Source organism: Neovison vison, chromosome 2, assembly GCF_020171115.1.
Source record: "Neovison vison isolate M4711 chromosome 2, ASM_NN_V1, whole genome shotgun sequence".
NCBI lineage: Eukaryota > Metazoa > Chordata > Mammalia > Carnivora > Mustelidae > Neogale > Neogale vison.
This window is the reverse complement of record NC_058092.1, coordinates 52,324,141-52,346,417: the sequence shown is the minus strand read 5'-3', so window position 1 is coordinate 52,346,417 and position 22,277 is coordinate 52,324,141. Positions and strand designations below refer to the sequence as shown.

At 35.9% G+C, this 22,277-nt stretch overlaps 1 protein-coding gene across 2 annotated transcripts in view; it reads left to right on the top strand.

Annotated features, from left to right (window-relative positions):
• The window catches only part of LOC122900042 (integrin subunit beta 3 binding protein), a 66,359-nt gene that overhangs the window by 759 nt on the left and 43,323 nt on the right, over window positions 1-22,277 (top strand). For both annotated transcript variants that reach the window (XM_044238371.1, XM_044238370.1), the window contains exon 2: window positions 17,901-17,943. In XM_044238371.1, the coding sequence (XP_044094306.1) occupies window positions 17,901-17,943 (43 nt within the window). The remainder of the gene's footprint in view (window positions 1-17,900; window positions 17,944-22,277) is intronic.

The following is a 22,277-nucleotide window of genomic DNA, read 5'->3' as shown; positions in this document are numbered from 1 at the left end:
AGCCGAAGGCAGCGGCTCAACCCACTGAGCCACCCAGGCGCCCCCTCCCTACTCTACTTTAACGAGGCTTCCCCTTTATTATTTTTCACATTTCCTCCCTTTGGTCAAGCTCTTTCTCCGAAAGCATTGCTAATTAAGAGTCAGGTTCTTCTTAATTCAGTGACCTCTTATCCCTTAGTGCCAGGAAGGATCTCTCCTGGGTGTTATGTCCCACTTTGGAGGGAAATTGTACAAATTGGAAACCTATTAAGGTCAAATTTGAGTAACCAGGGGTAGCAGGGAGAACTCTCAAGGCATTTTCCCCTCTATGGTCCATATTATCAAGACTGTAAGCTTTGGAAATCGCCTTACTGAGTATATCGTTTTTACAAAGATTTGACAGGCAGAAAGTACACAATGGAAAGTAACATCCCAATTACAAATTGTGTGATGGTTCTAAATCAGGATCCTAGATCTGAAAGTAGCCAACTTAAAATATTGGCACTTATTCCAACTTGGGGAAGAAAATTTCCCCCTGCTGAAGCAAACCCATGTCATGTATGCATGCCTCCTCGAAGTCCCTACTTTAAGCGGTCATGAAAGCTGAATGATGATTACTGCAAGAGCGCACTGAAAGAATTATCTTGTGCATTTGAGAAGATACAGTGTAGGTATAAACTGTTGGGTCCTTAATCAAAGGAACAAGACTGATACAAAGCGAAGGTCAAGCAAAGCTTTATTTCCACACCAAGCATCGCGAATCAAACTGACCGGTCAGGGCCATCTCTTACAAAGAGGTGACCCCTCCCAGCCTCAAAGACTAACTTTTATAGAAGTGGTTGAGCCTGGCTATACACAGGTGGCCAATGAGATTGCAAAACACAGAGAAAACTGCACAATCATACTAGGTAAGCAACACACAGAACTGCACAGTCCTGCTAGATCACACACAGGTGGCCAATTGAATCTCAATTTACCCCAGTAGATATATGCGCATCCCGCTGATTGGATGTCTCCACCTGGCCTGACCCGCCCTTGTATCTGGGTTTTGCAAGTAAGTTCCTCTGGGAGGAGCAGGATCAATCTAAGTTCCCTGCCTAAACACAAAATGGCTCCCTCTGGCTAAGTAGGTCCTTACATAAACATGAAGCAATAGCTGGTGAACTTTTTGAAAAACAGTAAAACTTCAAAGACCTTTTTTAAAAGGATTGTTATCTCAAAAGAACTGTTGGAACCAAATGTGTTGTTAATAATACAGTAAAGTTGAAAATTCGGAAACCATGACTTTTGGATAAGAATCCAGAGTTAGGTAATATTCCAGATGAAAAAGAGAGACTTCTGTGAATCCCGAACCTTCTAATAGACCTGGTCCAGACATCTTGGGAAGTCTGTGTTATCAGGTATTGTTGGCCTCAATTCCAGGAAATCTTTGTGATCAGATGGTGTGCAGATCCAGTCAGGATTTGATGCTTTCTTTGAATGTGTCACGTGAATCCAAGAGTCCATTCCTTGAGGTTTGGCACAAAAGGGTTGGCTGACAGTCCCTGATAGGGGCCTTTCCAACTAGGTTGAAGAGAGTCTTTCTGGAGGCATTTGTTTGTTTGTTTTGGTTTGGGGTTTGTTTTTTTTCAATAGTTGAAATCTTCCAAGTTGCAAGAGGAGGTGCTTAAAGTTTTTGTCTCCTGAGAGTACACTGGGAAAGATTGCTCTAACAAGACATAATTAGTTTTGATAGAAGCAATGAGGCCTTTATAATATTGAAATATAATCTCCTTTTATCAACTGTGGGTCAAAGGAATCAGGAGCCAAGTGCATTGCATGTCCTATGACTGTCTCAAAGTCTATGAGTTCCCAAGGGAGTGGGTCTGATACTTAGAAAGAACAAAGGCAATGCTTTAGGCCAAGATATTTGTGGGGTTGAGTCTTAATAGTGCCATTAGTGTGTTCAACTAACCCTGAGGATTGATGATGGTATGTACAATAAAAGTGTTGTAAAACTATCCAAAGAGCACAGACTTGTTAAAGCACCTAACCGATGAAATGGGTTCCCTAATCACTGAAGTTCAAGAGAGGTTCCCCACGTGGGGATAATTTTTTTCTAATAGAATTTTGGCCACAGAAGAGGCAGTGGCCAGTCTACAAAGGAAAACTTTAGTCCAGTGAGGAAACATACAAACCATAACCAAAGCATATTTAATCCATTAGATGGGAAAGCTTTATGAAATCCATTTGTGAAAACTGAATGGTCTTTGAGGTAATTTAAAGTGTTGGAGAGCTGTGCAGGCAGGTTCCCTGCATTGTGTTTTGGGCAGGTGGGACAAGTGAGGTGGGCATTTTTTGTGACCTCATTAATACTTCCTCACCAATATTGGTTCATGAACACTATCATTTTTTTAGTAGACCAATGGTTTAATGCATGTACAGGGGTAAATAGTGGGAATTTTAGGATTTCTGGTAGGGCCAGATTGTTAATTGGTCCAAGTCATTTTTTTCTTTTTAATCAAATGAAAAATTATTAGATTTGTAGTATTTTTTCCTGTTCTGGGGCCAATTGTTGGATGTCTTTGGTCAGTTTTTCAAAATTATCATTTGGGGGACTATCCCTTTGGAACATGACAGAGGTTTGGCCATTGGTTTCCTTGACAGCAGCATTTTTGGCAGAAGTATCAGCAAGATGGTTTCCTTTGGCATCCAGGGAGTCGTTTAGGAGTCGTTTAGAATGCTCAGGACCTTAACAACCAGAGCAGGCAGCAAAAGTATGGCATCTAATAAATTGTAGACATAGGAACCATTTTTAATTTTATCCCATTGGAGGTAAGGAAACCTCGGTGTTTCCATAACATATCAAAGTCTTGAACTACCCTAAAGGCATACTGGCTATTGGTATAAATGTTTGTGGTTCTACTGTTGGCTAAGGTACAAGCTTGAGTTAGGGTGTATAACTCAGACTGTTGGGCCGAAGTAGCCAGAGGTAAAGGTGCTACCTCAATGACTTCAAAGGAGTTGCAGTAACATAACCAGCACAATATTCACCATTTTCATCCTTTAAGTGAGAACCATCAGCAAACCATGTAAAAATCTGTATTGATTAGAGGAGTTTTCTGTAAATTGTTACAGGGAGTCAGAAGGTAATCTGTCAGCATTTAGCAGTCATGAGGGGTCTTGTCAGTGTAGGAGAGAAGAATAGCCAGATTAAAGTCACTACCATGAGAAAGAATTATACGAGGAGCAGTTACAGGATTTCATAGATGAAATGACTAAAAAGGGGGGACATAGGTGGCTCAGTTAAGTGCTTGCCTTCAGCTCAAGTCAGAACGAGCCCTGCTCAGCAGGAAGCCTGCTTCCTCTCCCACTTTCTCTGCTTGTGATCCCTCTCTCGCTGTGTCTCTCTGTCAAATCAATAAATAAAATCTTTAAAAAAAATTGACTAAAAAGTATTAGTGTAATGAGAATTAAGAAGGGCTTCTTGTGCATGGTGCACAAAGATGGGATTCCCTGACTATTTCTTCAATGGCTTTATCCAAAAAGGCAGAGGCAACGTGGATATCCTTGTGCTACAGGGTCTAGTTGTTATCTATAATACCTATGAGTTAATGAAGGTCTCCCCATTTTGGGGTGAGTACTCTAAGGGTATTCCCTTCCCTCTCATGCAAAGAGGAAAAAAAGGGAAGTTGATAATTAGGACATCTGAAGGCAGGGGGCTTTACTTAAGGCTTTTCTTTAAAAAGCTTATCTTCCCAGTCTTTAAAGTCCCCAAAACTTGTCTTCCCTATCTTTCCAAATAATAGGGTCAAGTTTGTTATTTTTTGGTAAAGAATATAGAGTCTGGGTCATAAGAGAAGTTTGAAAATCAATTTCAGCGGCAGCCAACTGGTGCAAGAAAATATTGTAATTAGTGCTTTGGTTTTGGTTTTGGGGAAGTTCAGTTTTAACAGGTAGATGCTGTCATCCTGTGAGGAGGTTTGAGAAGGGCAGCAGAGAAGCAATCATCTGTGTATTGTAACAAAGCAGAACCTACAGAAAACTTTATGTCATCCAGTTTTAAGGTTTGTGAAAAGTAAGGACTCTGTGTAACCGTGGAACATTACTCTCCAGGTGTATGATTCTTCCCAAGTGAAAGCAAAAGTATCTTTATCAACTAGAATACTAAAAATGCACCACGAAGATGAATTATAGTAAAAAGTTTTCTTTTAGTGGGAATAGATATCAGTAGTATGTGGGGGTTAGGAATATAGGGTGCTGAGGGATAACAGCGTTACTTATTGCGCAGAGGTCTTAGACCTCTATCCTTGGACATTGGGTTTTCTCACAGGAAAATAGGGGAATTGCAGGAACCAGTGCAATGGATAATAAGGCACTGAATCTTGTAATCTTATATTATGGACTTGATACCTTGAAAAACTCTTTATAAGATATTGATTAGTTCTGGGAGAGGTTTTGAGATCTGTTTGAATCTTGATGGGAGGTGCACTGTAGATTCTACCAACAGCAGTTGAAGACTTTGTCCATAAAAAGGATGGTAGCTGGTCCAAGAGGGACAACTGATCATTGTCCCCAGACACAGCTATAGTGCCATCAGAGGGATCGAATAAAAGATGTCAAGTGTCATTTAATTTGCTTGGTTGGCTATTTTGGTTACTACTATCAAATTTTAGACTTAAATTCCCCTTTAGAAGAAAGAAATTTCATCATAATATTTTTCTAAGAAGTCTCAGCCTAATAAATGAATAGGGGCAGAGGAACTAAGGAGAAAGAGTCTGTAGCTCTAAATCACCTAAACAGAAGGGAATAGGTTAAGAGGCAAGAACTCGTTAAGGTTTATTCAGCACCCCTCCCCTTTGAACTGCTTTAGTATTTTGAGGCAGGCGCTGCTTTATAGCAGTAGGGTTAAGCATTGAGAGTGGAGCTCCAGTGTCAATAAGGATGGAGAGATTCATTCCAAATCTGGAGAGTGGTTTCTCCAAGCTGATTAAGAGAGGATTGGGAAGAGCCCCTATTAGTTCCTTGGAGCCCCATTGGGAATTAGAAGAACATTGGAAAGTCTGGCTTAAAGGGCTGAAGGCACGTTCAACACTTAAGTTTGTTAACAATCTTTTTTCCAGTGTCCTGGCCCTTTGCAATAATAGTAGAAACTAGTGGAGAGGAAGGTTGTTTTGTTTAAGGGCTTTCATTTACTAGAGTTGAAAATTGAAAATTTTAGATGTCTTCGTTTTAAAGTACTCATCTAGCATGTGGGTGAGCTGATTTGTCAGGTTAACTCTATGGAGGGGACATGATTTCCCATTCTATCTTCATCCATTTAAAAGAGAAAGATTCCAGTTTAGTCCATTAATAAACATAGAGGTAAATGCTACCTGGGTAGATTCAACATCTAAAAGGTGACCAAGTTATTTAAACTTATCAACCTAGTTTCTCAGATTTCTGTTAGTTAATCTTCATACTTTTGTGGGGACCAGGCCAAACACTGGGTGAAACTAGCACAGTGGGGACATCCTAGAAGGGATCTGGAGAAACAGCAATCTTCGGCAAGATGCTAGAACAATCGCTGGAAATCTCCACCAAGCAATTATAGTAGCTTTTCCTAAGCTTGCTAATTGGAACAAAATTCAGGCTTGCACACAAAAGCCTGACAAACACGTACGTAACTATTACATTCAACACCAAACTGTCTTCTACGAAAATTCTGGTCTTCTAGATGTTTAATTTTTTAGCAAACCCACTGATGTCGTCAGTCACTTTAGGAAACTTTATGGCTTGTAATTTGGCCTTAGTTCAGAGAGTATAAGAAATGTGAGGTTTATAAGGATCCTCTGAAGACTTAACTTTAAAGGGGTAGATTTTAAGAGATTCAGGAAAGTAGGGAGTGGGGGAAAGATTTGAAGGAAAAGGAAAGTTTGGTGAAAGGATTAGCATGGGGGACAATAGGGGATGTGGTGATGGTGTGGAGAAAAATGGCACCAGAGATAGAGCCTGAGCACAGAACATCTGCCACATGTCCTGAGACAAAGATGGGGAAGGCCGAAAAGAGGCTTCAGAAGCCTTTCTTTCTTTCTTTGTTTACTTCAGTTAGTCTAGAAACTGTAGTTTGCACAGAGGCAATTTTAGTTTCCCAGTAACTTTTGAAAGCTTCAAAATACTAATCAAAATAGGCATCCCAGGGACGCCTGGGTGGCGCAGTTGGTTAAACGACTGCCTCCGGCTCAGGGCGTGATCCTGGAGTCCCGGGATCGAGTCCCACATCAGGCTCCCAGCTCCATGGGGAGTCTGCTTCTCCCTCTGACCTTCTCCTCGCTCATGCTCTCTCTCACTGTCTCTCTCTCTCAAATAAATAAAATAAAATCTTAAAAAAAAAAAATAAATAAACAAAATAGGCATCCCATTCAGTTTTGACAGTTTTAGAGCTGTAGCTATCCAATTCAGTTTTGAGAAAAGTTAAGTTTGGAGAGAGAGAAAGTTTCCCATAATGGCCATTGAAGTTCTAAATTACTTTTGGTAAGTCATTTCATTTAAGGAAGGACCACAGTTTTTAAACCTAAAACCAGCTGAGGTCACAGAAGGGGTGGAAAGAGGTGGGGTACCCTTAAATCACTTTGATGACAGGGATTCCATTTCTTAAAAGAATTTCTTTTTAGAGGGCACCTGGATGGCTCAGTGGGTTAAGCCGCTGCCTTCGGCTCAGGTCATGATCTCAGGGTCCTGGGATCGAGTCCCGCATCGGGCTCTCTACTCAGCAGGGGGCCTGCTTCCCTTCCTCTCTCTGCCTGCTTCTCTGCCTACTTGTGATCTCTGTCTGTCAAATAAATAAATAAAATCTTAAAAAAAAAAAAGAATTTCTTTTTAGAGCAAAAAAGAAAAATTCCTAGACAGCACAGTTTCAGCAGAAGCAGCCTGGTTCCAAAATAGTAAAGTAAATAGTGAAGTAAAGACTCCAATGAAGAAGTAGAGAATATCAGAGTAGATTTAAAATCTATACATAGATTTTATATACATATACATTTTAAGTTATATGTTTATATATAATTGTATAATTTATATACAACATATATGTAATATATGTATATTTGACATATATATATTCCAACTCATTTAATCCTCATAACACTGATATTACCTAACCTGATACCAAAATATGGTAAAAGAATTAATAAAATATTACTGACCAGTATATTTCATGAACATGGAATCAAAAATCCTTAGCAAAAGATTAGCAAATCTAGGGGCGCCTGGGTAGCTCAGTCAGTTAGACATCTGCCTTCTGCTCAGATCATGATCCCAGCATCCTGGGATTGAGCCCCTTGTCGGGCTCCCTGCTGAGCCTGGATTCTGCTTCTCCCTTCACCGCTCTTTCATTCTCACGTATGTGCTCTTTCTTTCCCTCTCAAATAAATAAAAAAAAAATTTTTGAGATTTTTTTATTTATTTGACAGAGAGAGAGAGAGAGAGATCACAAGTAGGCAGAGAGAAAAAGGGGGAAGCAGACTCCCCGCTGAGCAGAGAGCCCGATGTGGGCCTCAATCCCAGGACCCTGGGATCATGACCTGAACCAAAGGCAGAGGCTAAACCCACTCAGACACCCAGGCGCAAATAAATAAAAATCTTAAAAAAAAAAAAATTAGTAAATCTAATTCGACATATAAAGGGGACAATGTATTATGTCTAATTGGGATTTATCCCAAGAATGTAAATTGTTCTGTTATTTTAAAATCAATTAACATTTTCAAAAAGAGAATAAAGGAGATCGTATTAATAGTTGTACAAAGAGCACACTCATTCATGCTAAAATAAAAACAACACACTCGAAGTTGAAAATTCTAATTATAAATTCTAATTCTAATTCTAAAAACACTAAGAAGTAGAAAATTCCTGTGAAAATTGTACACATATCATAACCAGCATTAAACACTTACTCTAAGATTAAGAATAAGGCAAGATGTGCCCTCTCACCACTTCTATGTAACAAAGCACTAAAAAGAAAGGAAGTGTGTAAATGTTGGAAAGGAAAAAGTAAAATTGATAAATTGCTGGTGATACTGTCATGAACATGGAAAATACTAAGGAATTTGTAAAATAGTTATTAGAGCTATTTAACAAAGATACACATCATATAGTCAATATACAAAAATCAATTCTGTTTCTATATTTTAGCAAGAAACACCTGGAAATGAAGCTTAAATGTTTCCATATACAATCACATTTTAAAACTACTTAGAAGACACTTAAGATTTCTACATTGAAGATTAGAACATGTTGCTCAGAGAAAAAAATCTAAATAGGGGCATGTTTATGGACTCTAAGTCTCGATAATGTTAAATTACTAGTTCTCCCCAGTTGATCTTTAGATTCAATGCATTTCCTGTCAGTCCCAGCAAACATTTTATTAGAAATAGAAAAACTGATTTCAAAATTTTTATGAAAAGGCAAAGGACTTATGAGTAAATAATCTTGAAAAGAATGAAGTTGGAGTACATATGCTAACTAGACTTATTGTAGTGGTTCTGAATTCAATGTGGTTTGGGCATAAGGACAAATACATAAAACAGAAGAGAATCTGAAGTCCAGAAATAGACCCATGGAGGTGCCAAAGCAATTCAGTGGGGAAAGAAAAGTCCAAATGGTTCAGGGACACCATACAGAAATATAAATGAAATATCCTCAACTTCTATCTTATGCCGTATACAAAAACTGATTTGAAATATAGCATACTCCTATATGTAAAGGTAAAGTTTCTGAAGGAAATTTATGAGACTATTGTTACAACGTGGGATAGGTAAAATTTCAGGCAAGATACAAAATCAGTAACCTAAGAGAAAAAATGATAGATTAAGACTTCATCTAAATTTTGAACTTATGGTCATCAAAGGACACAATTAAGAAAATGAATTGTCGAAAGCTGGAGGTATTACAATTTCAGATTTCAAGTTATACTACAAGGCTGTCATAATCAAAACAATATGGTACTGACACAAAAATAGACACATAGATCAATGGAAGGGAAAGCCCAGAAACAAACCCATGATTATATGGTCAATAAATCTTCAACAAAGGAGGCAAGAATATGCAATAGCAAATAGTCTTTTCAACAAATGGTGTTGAGAAAGCTGGACAGCTACATGCAAAAGAATGAAACTAGACCACTTATACCATACATGAAAATAAACTCAAAAGGGACTAATGACCTAAATGTGAAACCTGAAACCATAAAAATCCTAGAAGAGAGCACAGGCAATAATTTCTTTGCAACTGGCTGTAGCAACATTTTTTTAAGACCTATCTCCTACGACAAGGGAAACAAAAGCAAAAATAAACTATTGGGACTACATCAAAATTAAAAGCTTCTGCACAACAAACAGTCAACAAAACTAAAAGACACCCTAATGAATGGGAGAGGATATTTGCAAATGACATATCCAACACATATAAAAATTTATACAATGCAACACTAAAACCCCCCAAATAATCCAATTAAAAAATGGGCAGAAGACATTAACAGACATTTTTTCAAAGAAAACATGCAGATGACCAACAGACACATGAAAAGGTGCTCAGTATCACTCATTATCAAGGAAATTAAATAAAAACTATAGTGAGATACCATCTCAGTATGGCTAAAATAAATAGCAGTATGGCTAAAATTAAAAAATGCAAACAAGTGTTGACAAGGATGGGGAGAAAAAGGAACCCTTGTGCATTGTTGGTGGGAATGCAAACTGGTGCAACCACTCTGGAAAACAGTATGTAGGTTCCTCAAAAAATTAAAAATAGAATACCCTGGGATCATAGTTAACACAATACTAGGCATTTACCCAAAGAATACAAAAGCACTAATTCAAAAGGATATAAGCTCCCCTGTGTTTGTTTATTGCAGCATTATTTACAATAGCCAAATAACTATATATATATATACTAATATTCCATATAGATACACACACATATACATACATACACACACATATAAATAAATAAAATCTTTATTCAAATAAATAAAATCTTTTAAAAAATAAGTAAATAAAAATAAAAGTACGCTTATCTTCAAGAGCCCTGAATAATGTCTAGAATTGTTGAATCACTATATTGTACACCTGAAACTAATATAACACTATATGGTTACTGGAATTAAAGTAAAAGATTTGTTAGGGCACCTGGCTGGCTCAATCTGTAGAGCATGCACCTCTCTTGATCTCTGGGTTTTGACTTTGAGCCCATTGGATATAGAGATTACTTTAAAAAAAAACTTTAAATGAATTGTCAAGCCACTGAGTAGGAGAAAATATAAGATATATTTTAAACAATTAACATTTAAAATAAATATAAAGAATTCTTAAAACTCAACAGTAAAACAGTAAAAGTGAACAGTAAAACTCTTGAAATAATAGTTCAAAAATTTGAACCAATACTTAATAAAAAAAAAAGTTATATAAATGGCAAGGAAGCATTTTGTTAGTCATCAGGGAAATACAGATTAAAACTATATTGAAATACTGCTTAACACTTGATAGAATGACTTTAATTACATTTTACAGTTAACAATATTATGCAAATGCTAAATCTTAGTAAATAGATTTGCTTTGGACAGGGGTCTGGATTAGCACTTCTGATACTGGTTTGTGTGTATTCTAGGCTTGAGCAAATGATTAGTGTTTTGCATGTAATAGGAGCTAGGTTTTCCTTGTTGGATAGAGGAATTTTAAAATATGTTGGTTTGGCACTGGAAGTATCAATATGAAATCACAGATTTTTTAACTATGCCTATATACCGAGAGATAGATGTGTATTTTCTGTTCTAGCTCTGTGTATCTTTATATGTACACTTAAAAAATCCGTGATTTTTTTCCTGGCTACTGATATGTAATACAATAGTCTTTTGTGGTGCTAGGCAGTGACACCGAGCCACAGCTCTCCCAGTTTCTAGGGTGAAAAACTGATAAACTTAAAGCCATTCTATACCCATATAACTATTCTGTTTTTTACTTTTGGTATAGAATTCAGTAAGTTACATGAGATGTTCAGTACTTTATTATAAAATAGGGTTTGTGTTAGATGATTGTGCCCAACTGTAGGCTAATATGTGTGTTGTGAGCATGTTTTGAGATAGGCTAGTCTAGGCTATGAAATGTTGTAGGTTTGGTATATTAATTGCATTTTCAACTTGAGATATTTTCAACTTAGATGGGTTTATCAGGGCATAACCCACAGTAAGTCAAGAAAGAACTAGAGCAAGAGAGAAAAAGAGAATGATAAATAGGACAAAATGTAAACAAGTGATAAGTCTAGGTAAAAGATAAGCACTCTTACTCCTAAAAGTTTTTTTTAAGTTTGAAATTAAGTAAAAATCAAGTTACCTCCAAAACTCATCAAATTGTTTAAAACAACAACAACAACGCCAATGGGTGGATTAAACATTAAATTAGATATAATTGAAGAAAGAATTAGACAACTGGAAGATAGATCTGAAGGAATTGCCCATACACAGTATAGAGACCAAAAAATGCTAAGAAATAAGAGTTTAGAGATATAGAAAATGGAACTAGAAAGTCTAAAATTACTACTAGATGAAGTCTAGAAAGGAAAAAAATGAAGGAAAGTCAATCTTTGAATATAGTTTAGATTTTTCCAGAACTATTAAGACAGAAATCTATATGAGACTATGTTAGAGATAAGACTGTTAATATGACATCTTTTGGGAACCTGCATTGAAACAACCTTAAACAGAATTGGAGGATCATAAAAAGTTAAAAGAATTAAAGTCTCAATTTGAGACTGAAGTTTTAAGTTAAAAATAAATACAATTAATTGAATAAATCGTTAATTTATATAACACTTTTCTTCCCATCACTGTGTCAGGCTTTGGGCATTCAAATATGAGCAGATACTATATTTGCTGGGAGTCTTAATTTTTGTGGGAAAGATAGTTTAACAAGGATATTTAACCACATCACTTAAAAGAGGAGGTGGTAATGATATAAATATCTTAGTCCAGGGAGGAAAGACAAGCATATAAACATACTATTTCAATGTGGTAAGTTTTGTGAGAGGGGCATACACAGTGCTATAGTGCTACAGAGTAGAAAGATCCTTAATCCAATGTGGACTATGTCAGAGAAAACTTAGAGATTGTGCTAGATTCTCAAGGGGAGGGTACACATCAGTGTAAATTTGTTATTAATTTTTATGCTGTAAAATATAATACCAAAAAAATGTAAAATATCACCCATTTCCCATATTTAATTCTGATAAAACTATTTGGCCCCTTTTGATAAATTTTAAAAGGATTTAACTTATGTCCTTTATATATATGTATGTGAGATGATACACACATATATGTATATCTAAGTTTCTCACAGGAGGAAATAATGAATATTAATGTTCATTTTTGAGAATACTCATTTAAGAATGAAATTATCTTATGACATTTCTCATTTTATTTTGCCCAGTGATAATGTCTTCTGTATTTATTTATCTTATGGAGTCAGTGTTCCCAAATATATCCCTTTACTTCTGTAAGAATTGTTTAGATAATTCTCTGTTAACCTTTTAAGAAGGAAGCTTTTGACACAAAAAACATCTGTTACCCAATAACTGCTTAAGGTTTTGGCCAGTTTTATCATGAAGAATAACAGGATGCATTATTTATTTAGGTGCTTTCACATGATGACCATATTTCTACATGTAACAAAGTAATATTTCTCTCTACTCACACATATGTGATAGTAAATTATTATATGACCACTTGAATGTTGAACACAAAAGAGCACTTGAGAGTACACAAAAGGCTTGAATGAAAGGAAGAATATAAAAGGGATATAGAAGATTCTTCTCCCTTCTCTTCTCATTCTCATGCATAAAATGGAAAATAAGTCATTTCAGATATCTCAGATTACACCAAAGGAGTCACATGGGATGTGAATTTGGTCATTGCCTTTCATCAAAGGATTTCTAAGCATCTCACAAGTATACTCACTCCTTTAAATACTCTTGAAATATTGTCATCACTATTATAGTGAGAAGTAAATGGAAGCACTGACATTGTAAGTGATATTTTTATCTTCCATTCAGAAATTACCTACTAGTTTATAGGCCAGTATTATCAACTTTATGAAGCTTAGTGAAATTGTGTAATTTGCCAAAGCTTAGGGGAGGAATTAGGCTTAGCATCAAGGCCCTTTGACTCTTACCTGCTTTACCAAGTTTATCTGTCTCCTCACACACACACACACACACTCTTACCCTCAGCTCTGCTATTCAAAATTATATTTAATCCAGTGTTTTTGTTTGTATTTATTTATTTTTTTATAGATTTTGTTTATTTATTTGATTGAGAGAGATACAGTGAGAGAGGGAACCCAAGCAGAGGGAGTGGGAGAGGGAGAAGCAGGCTCCCTGGTGAGCAGGGATCCTGATGCAGGGCTCAACCCCAGGACACTGGAATCATGACCTGAGCCAAAAGCAGACCCTTACTGACTGAGCCACCTAGCCACCCCTGATCCAGTGTTTTTAAAGAAAAGCTCAGGGACGCCTGGGTGGCTCAGTTGGTTAAGCAGCTGCCTTCGGCTCGGGTCATGATCCCAGCGTCCTGGGATCAAGCCCCACATCGGGCTCCTTGCTCGGCGGGGAATCTGCTTCTGCCTCTGCCTCTGCCTGCCATTCTGTCTGCCTGTGCTCGCTCTCTCCCTCTCTCTCTCTGATAAATGGATAAATCTTTAAAAAAAAAAAAAGAAAGAAAGAAAAGCTCAAAGGGACACTTAGATGGCTCAGTCAGTTGGGTGTCCAACTCTTGATTTCTGCTCAGGTCATATGTTGGAGTCGTGAGATCAAGCCTCACATTGGGCTCTGCCTTGAGCATGGAGATGACTTGAGATTCTCTCCCCTCTCTACCCACTTGCACTTTGAAGCTCAAAACATTCATTTTTGTGTTTTTTGAGGTATCATTCTTCATTCTTAATTAGAAATCAAATGAAAATTCATTTTTTCTGGAGTAATTTCTTTTATATTGTCACCAGTGTTAGTATTTTCTGTGTTTATGAATTTGTGTAATAAAACTCATGTACTTGTTCTGTTCTTGTTGAATCAGAGAATCCTATTCAGGATACTACCCCATGATAATTTAAATAAAATAGGGGAGGATAGTCTTAGTAATATAACTAATCCTACAAACATAGTTACTTTCTATTCCTCTTGATATGAAATTGTATGTCAGATATATTTATCTTTCCTAAATTCTCAAGAGCAAAATGTTGGTAGGAACCAGAATTTTCATCCCAATGAATCTAAACTTAGTACAACTAAAAATGAAGCACGGTAGTTAAATTATGGACATAAGAGTAAATTTGGGTGAAGGTTGAAGTGGGAAGTAATCTGCAGAGGTAATAAGATTACTAGTAGGAGGGAGGAAATTAGAATATAGTAGATAAATGCCCATTTAAAAAATTATTTTTTTTAAAGATTTTATTATTAGAGAGAACAAGAGATTGAGAGAATGAGTGGGGGCAGGGACAGAAGCAGAAGCAGGGAGCCCGACAAAGGACTTGATCCCAGAACCCTGGGATCATGACCTGAGCCAAAGGCAGAGGCTTAACCAACTGAGCCATTCGGGCACCCCCGAAGTTTATAGTTTAATCATTAAGTGTACAGTTCTATGACATTAAGTATATTCACCCTGTACAACTATCACCATCATCTATCTCCAAAACTTTTTTCATCTTGGCAAACCTGGAATTTTATACCCATCAAACACTAACCCCCTATTCACCCTTCCTCTCAGCCCTTGGCAACCACTATTTTCTGTGTTTATGAAATTTGACTACTTTAAGTAGCTCATTTGAGTGGATCATACAGTATTTGCCCCTTTGATATTGGCTTATTTCACTTAGCATGTTATCTTCAAGGTTCATCTGTGTTGTAGCATGTATCAGAATGTTTTTGCTTTTTAAGGCTGAATAATATACCATTGTATATCTATACTACATTTTCTTTACTCATTTAGCTGTCAATGGGCACTTGCATTGTTTTCACATTTTGGCTACTGGAAATAACATTGCTATGAACGTGGGTGTACAACTACCTGTTTGGGTCTGCTTTCAGTTCTTTTGGATATATACCCAGATGTGGAATTGCTGAATTATATGGCAGTTCTACACCTAATTTTTTGAGGAACTGCCAAACTGTTTTTCATAGCAGCTGTACCATTTTACAGTCCCACCAGCAGTACGTGAACATTAAATTTCTCCATATCCTAGCCAACATTTTCTGTTTTTGTTTTTGTTTTTATATTAGACATCCTAATGGCTGTGAAATGGTCTCTCTTTGTGGTTCAGATGTGCCTTTTCCTAATATTAAGGATGTTGAACATTTTTTTATATTTTATTGGCCACCAGTATATCTTCTTTGGAGAAATGTGTATTTGAGTCCTTTTGGGCCTATTCCGTTTTTTTAAATCAAAGTAGTAACCCCTAAAACTACTTAAAACTTTACAGAACGACCAGAGATACACCACTTTTAATTGCCAACTGGCATTGGTAACAAGTGAGTAAATACTTTAGAAAAATATTTACCCCATATATTTAATCAAGTTTTGTCTGTTTGTTCTTTATAGTGTATGTTTCAACCATCTCTTCCTCTCTGTTCTTTATTAACATCATCCCCTTCCATGTAGCATAATTTCATGCTTATAGTTGTTTATGGATAAAAGAGTAGATTAAAAAAAAAAGAGTAAAAGCATACAGTATGTGCTTAATTCAATAACACACTTTGACAATGGGCCTAGTTCTAATAGATCATCATAAAATCCTCTAGTAGGTTTGCTGTTCAATTCCTCCCCAATTCGACAAAGATTTGTTGTGCACAAGACTTGAGATCTGAGTTTCTGCCCTTCAAGCTGTGGGACAGTGGGCACATCACACCAACTCTTACATATTGGATGAACTAAGGGATTTCTTAGATTTCTCCTAGTCTCATCTATTAAATCTTCTCATGATTCTTGTAAATACTACCAGGTTTTAGTTTCCATGCCTAAATTATCTGAAAACTGTATCACCGACATTAAATCATGTTTTTCAGATTTTCACTAAACTGTTAAAGTAGAAAATAACAGTCCAAGTCTGCTCAATTTCTTGTTTACTTATATATTTCCTTGGGCTTCTTAGATCAAACCTGGGATGTAAACCAGAATCTCTTAAATCCAAACATCGAGTTACTTTCTTTAAGAATTAGTCATCAATAAGTAATATTTTGAACAATTAATGTCAGGGTGAGGTTTATTTCCTTCTAATAGGTAGTATTACATCTTAGCATTTAAAAATAGAATTTAAAAACTCTGTGCTGTGTACTTTTAGTTTTTGATTTCTACTTTCGAAATTTTGTAAAATACCCAAATATCTCATATACCTGAATAGAGTACTATGTATTCCAAAACTAAATATATACACTTTTTTTGGATCATGTGCCATTTTTATTTGTTCATACCTCTATTCTCTTCTTGCTTCATTGAGAATTCACATTAAATTTATTTCAAGTCGACTTCTAAAAGATACAAGTTATTTTTCAAATTGATTTAATCTCAAGAAATTATGTTATGTGATAAGCTAATGTAGATATAATAGCAAAATTAAGTGAGCCCTTTTTTAAAAATTTTTTTTAATATTTTGTTTATTTGACAGACAGAAATTACAAGCAGGCAGAGAGAGAGTAGGAAGCAGGCTCCGGGCTGAGCAGAGAGCCTGATATAGGGCAGGATCCCATGACCCGAGCTAAAGGCAGAGACTTTAACCTACTGAGCCACCCACGCGCCCAAGTGAGCCCTTTATTGATAGATTAAATTTACGTATTTAATATTTACTACTCCGTAATATTTGTAAATTGTCCATCTCTTCTATTTTTTTCTTGTTCTTGTCACTTGTTTGAAAGTCAGTATTCAGGAAAAAAAGTAAATAGTTATTTATGAACAGTCATTTTCTAATATGTATAAAATTTTTCTAATTTTCTATAATATAAACTTTACAATACAATCCTCTTTTTTTTCTTTTTTCTTTTCTCTCTCTCTCTCTCTCTTTTTTTTTTTGCTTTATGCTCAAATTCTCTAGTATTTTAAATAACATAATTTCTTTTTCTCAGGGATCAAGAAAGTACTTTTGATGCTGCATTTATTACTGGGAAAACTAGTTTTAATTTATATTGACCTTTTTCTCCTTTGAGCATTTAGCCTGCATTCAATAAAATGTTGATGACTGCTCTTTAGAAGACAGCTGTACGAAATAAAGTATTATAAATATTCAGCTTTCCTTTCTAAGCATTGTCACCAACAGCTGGGCATCCAGTTTAGCAGAACAGATTTTGCACAGAGAGAGCCTGGCATGTTCCTGAATCAGTTTAGTGAGGGAAACAAAAAATAGTTTCTTATGGATTGGGGACTTATAAAGACATAGAGCATCTGTTCCTCAGTTAAGTCATAGTCTGGTAGCACTGAATCATGCTTAAAGCTAGAATAACGTGCAAAACTTTTCACCTTGTTCATACCTTTATTTTAATACCTAGTACATTATTTCTACAAATAATATACTTTCAACATTCCCATTAAGTTGTATAAATTGTTTGGTCTTTATGCTTAATTTTTCAATAGTGTTATTTTAAAACAAATATATTCATTTTTACTAAGATTATTTCATAATATGACTTTAATGCTTGAATTATACAATAGTGAATGTATATGAAACCGTATATAAAAATCCATTTGAATATTTAATTATTCCATATTGAAATATGCTATTAAAAAAATCCAGTTTCATCGTCATGAAAATTGCTCTCTTCATATGGTATTCTGCTTTCATTGGCAAAAGCAACTCAGAATCTTTGTTTATATTTATTACTCTCAAATATTTGGCTACTTAAAGCATAAAAACCTAAGATTTCTTTAAATATTTTGTTGGCAGTGTTAAGAGATCACTGAAATTGGATCATCTGTTAGAAGCAAATGTAAGTATTTACTTGTGAATTTGTAATTGCATAAGAAGAATGTATTTTTAATTTATGGGAAATTTAATTTACGGGAAATTTACCTTAAGAAATAGAAAAATTTTCAAAAAACACTGTGACATTATTGTGATTGGTATACCATTTTCTATATAAAATATTATTTATAAATTAAATATATGGAAATTCCTGGCCAGATTAAGGTTTTCACTTAAGAGGCAAATTATTTAGAAACATTAATAAAATAATTCAGTAGAAATGAATTTACTATTTGTGGAAAAAATATTCTGCCACTTAAATGCACAAGAAACAATGTGGAACAATGGCAGTGCTTTAATCTGTATTCTATAATCTGCTAAATTGAAATAACAACATTAACAGCACTTTTATATCAAAAATGTAATTACCTCCCTAAGCTATTCTGGCATAATTAAACAATAAAATACTAACAGTGTAATAAATTTCACCATGGTTGTCACAATAAAAATAAAAATGTACTGTTGCTATTACTTTTTGTAAATCTAGTCATAGTACACTCCCAGTACCAACATATCATGACATATGTTGGTTTATTATCTTTTCATACCAATTGTGGAGCTAGATACAAATACTAATATTGAGCTACTTAATCTTAAATGCAAGTAAATTGATGAGAAAGTAAATTAAAACAAATAGCTAGTCAATAAACGGCGCTTTTACAAAATCCCATATGAGAATGCCATTTCAAGAAATGGATGTTATATGGAATTTCTCTTTGGACGACTCACTGATATTTAACAATTTACCATTTTTAAAACTTTCAAGATGCTTTTTTAAAAAAATTTAAACAAAAGTGGGAAAATAATGCAATGCCACTAAAAAAATCATTAGCAGTGTAATTAGCAATTTAGAGTACCATTATCCAACTTGTTCTACACAGAATGCAGCTGTGACTGTAATTCTACATCTGTTTCTTTGGTCAGAATGGTATTTTGGTAGATGAGTAGTCCAGCTTAAAATGAAATATTGTTCTTTCCTGCCCTCAAACTGTTCTTTGGGAGATGGTAACATTATTTGAATAGCAGAGACTGGCCATTTAGGAATTCATCCTCTTCTTGAAGTACAATTGTCATCATGGCAAGCTTTCAATACATTTTTACTTCAGATTAGGATATGTCAAGGTAGCCAGTGCCACAGCTAATATCCTGTAATAGAAAAATACATTGTTATGTTTGGCCCAATTCTGTACCTTTAAACCAAGGAGACTTAGCTTGACTTAGCTTGGTATCACATGGCCATTCCCTGCTAATTGCAGGTTCCTAGCATCTAGCCTGGGTCTTTCTTCAACATTTCTCTTCTATATTCTGACCTATTTCTGGTAATTTCTTTTCTTTCTTTCTTTTTTTTTAAAGATTTTATTTATTTATTTGACAGAGAGAGAGATCACAAGTAGGCAGAGAGAGAGAAGGGGAAGCAGGCTCCCTGCTGAGCAGAGAGCCTGATGTGGGGCTTGATCCCAGGACCCTGGGATCATGACCTGAGCTGAAGGCAGATGCTTAACGACTGAGCCACCCAGGTTCCCTGTTTCTGGTAATTTCTGCCTTTGTATTCTTGCCTCATCGTTTGTTGGCAGCTCTATATTCATATCTTAGAGCTGGCAGCTTTTGTTCTGGTGTTTAGTCTAGGATTCTCTCCTTCACTACATTTATGCTTCCATCTACTCGAGTAACAACTTAGCCCATGCAAAGGAAAATCAGACATTCAAGATATACCTATAATTCTAAGAGTACCTAATTGCTGTAAAACTGCAGAGGAACTAGTAGTAACTCTAAGGTCATTTTGCTTTACCAGTATGATACTGAAGGAAGAAGACCGATATCCACAGAAAGAAGATGGCCCTTATATACCAGTTGGTTAAAGTGGAACCTATTCATTCTCATCTGCTGCACTTTCCTCTCAGAGATGTTCTAAGCTCCCAAATCCCGGTGTTCCTAAAGCATCTACAGACCTTCATAGAGATAAATGCTGCATGATGTTAGGGAAAGTCATTTTCTTTAGGAGTCTCCTAATGGAGAAAACAGCTATGATATTGTGACCTTCCTTTAATATCTGGAATATATACTACAAGTACCATCATTTGCTGAACCTCCCACATTGTTGGGGGGTGGTGAGGAGTTAAAGAATGTTCCAGTTTTTCATCACCTACAATATTTTAGCTGCTCAAGTCATTGTCATCCAAATACTGTTTCTAGAAGAATTTTTAGAAATGAAGATGAATTATTTATTACAAACTGCTGCCAGTGGCAATTCAGATGAATTTATAGGGATAGCTAGCTACCTAATCATGTACATAATTTTGTTCAGACCACCTCAGAGAAGGAATGGAAGATGCAGATGCTACAGGTAGGCAGGGAAGGACCATTCTTCCTACCAAGGCCAACTCAGTAGGCTTGCTGCTAGAAGGAATAGCAGTGCAAATTGGGGAAGGTTGGGGAGGTTGCTAATTTAGGCATGGATGCCCAGGCTAGATTACTCCCTTACTATTGGTAGGATACTTCTGACTATTCCTAGGGCCTAAACTTGTCTTATCTCTCTGGGACAAGACTTCTGCCACCTCCTGAAATTAGAAAGAACTTTGAATTTCAGGACATTGGGAAATTTTATAGCTCTTATTCTGCAGTCCTACTTACTGATTTGGTTCAAATCTACTTTCCTTTCTCCTTCCCTCCCTCTCCTTCCCTTCCTTCCCCTATTACAGAAATTTTCAAACATAAAATAGAATAATACAATGAACTTCGGTGTTCAACGATTATTAACATTTTGTTAATTTTGTTTCGTATGTATATATGTATATGTACGTATGTGTGTGTATCTGTGTATTTTTTTTCCTGGCATATTTTACAGGACCCAGACATGTCATTTCATCAGAAAATTCTTCAGTATGTATTTCTAACAGATAATGACTTTTTTCATAACCACAGTGCCATTATCATCCTTATAAAATTAATACAAATTCCATAATAATATCTTCTACACAGTCCATATTCACATTTCTATGGTTGTTTCAAAATATCCTTTTATAGTTGGCTTATTAAAATCAGGATTAAAACAGGCTTATACATTATAATACTTTTTATATATATCCTAAGTCTTTTTAATTCTAGTTAAGTTTCACCCTTTTTTTATAATTTATTTTTTGAGAAAACTGAGGTATTTGTTTTGTAAGCGTATTTCATATTCAGGAGTTAATTGATTTGTTTCTTGTGGTGTCCTTCAAATGATTTCTCTGTTCTTCAGATTTGCTATGAAACTGATAAAGTTAGAGGCTTGATTAGATTTTTATTCAACTTTTTTTTTTTTAAAAGATTTTATTTATTTATTTGACAGAGTGAGATCACAGGTAGGCAGAGAGGCAGGCAGAGAGAGAGGAAGGGAAGCAGGCTCAGAGAGCCCGATGGGGGACTCGATCCCAGGACCCTGAGATCATGACCTGAGCCGAAGGCAGCGGCTTAACACACTGAGCCACCCAGGCGCCCCTCATTCAACTTTTTTTTTTTTTTTTAAAGATTTATTTATTTATTTATTTGACAGAGACAGATCACAAGTAGGCAGAGAGGCAGGCAGAGAGAGGAGGAAGCAGGCTCCCTGCTGAGCAGAGAGCCCGATGCGGGACTCGATCCCAGGACCCCGAGATCATGACCCGAGCCGAAGGCAGCGGCTTAAACCACTGAGCCACCCAGGCGCCCTCAACTTTTTGATAAACATACCTCATAGATAGTGTGTATAGTTCCTATCACATCCTCTCAAGAGCACAAAATGATCTGATTTTTGGTTCGAGTATTAATCACCTTGATTAACCCATAATAAAATTCCCATTAATCTTTCTTGAGTGGTTTTTTTTTTCATTGATGATTATTTCCTAGATCCTTTATTTCGCTATAGTTACAAAATAGTGTTTTTTAAACTTTTTATTATTAAGAATTTCAAACAGAGACAAAGGTAATGCACTACCTGTTAATAAGCAAGCTTTGATAATTCTTAACACAAGCCTACTTATTTCACTTATACTCCCTTATATACTTTAGTACCCCATACTAGATTATTTTGAAACAAATCTGAAATATCATCCATATCATCCATAAATACTTCAATGATTATTTTTAAAAGAGAAAACTTTATTTTTTAAGATTTTATGTATTTATTTGACAGAGACACAGGAAGAGAGGAAATACAAGCAGGACGAATGAGAGAGGGAGAAGCAGGCTTTCCTCAGAGCAATCCCAATGCGGGGCTCGATCCCAGGACCCTAGGATCATGCTCCGAGCCGAAGGCAGACACTTAATGACAGAGCCACCCAG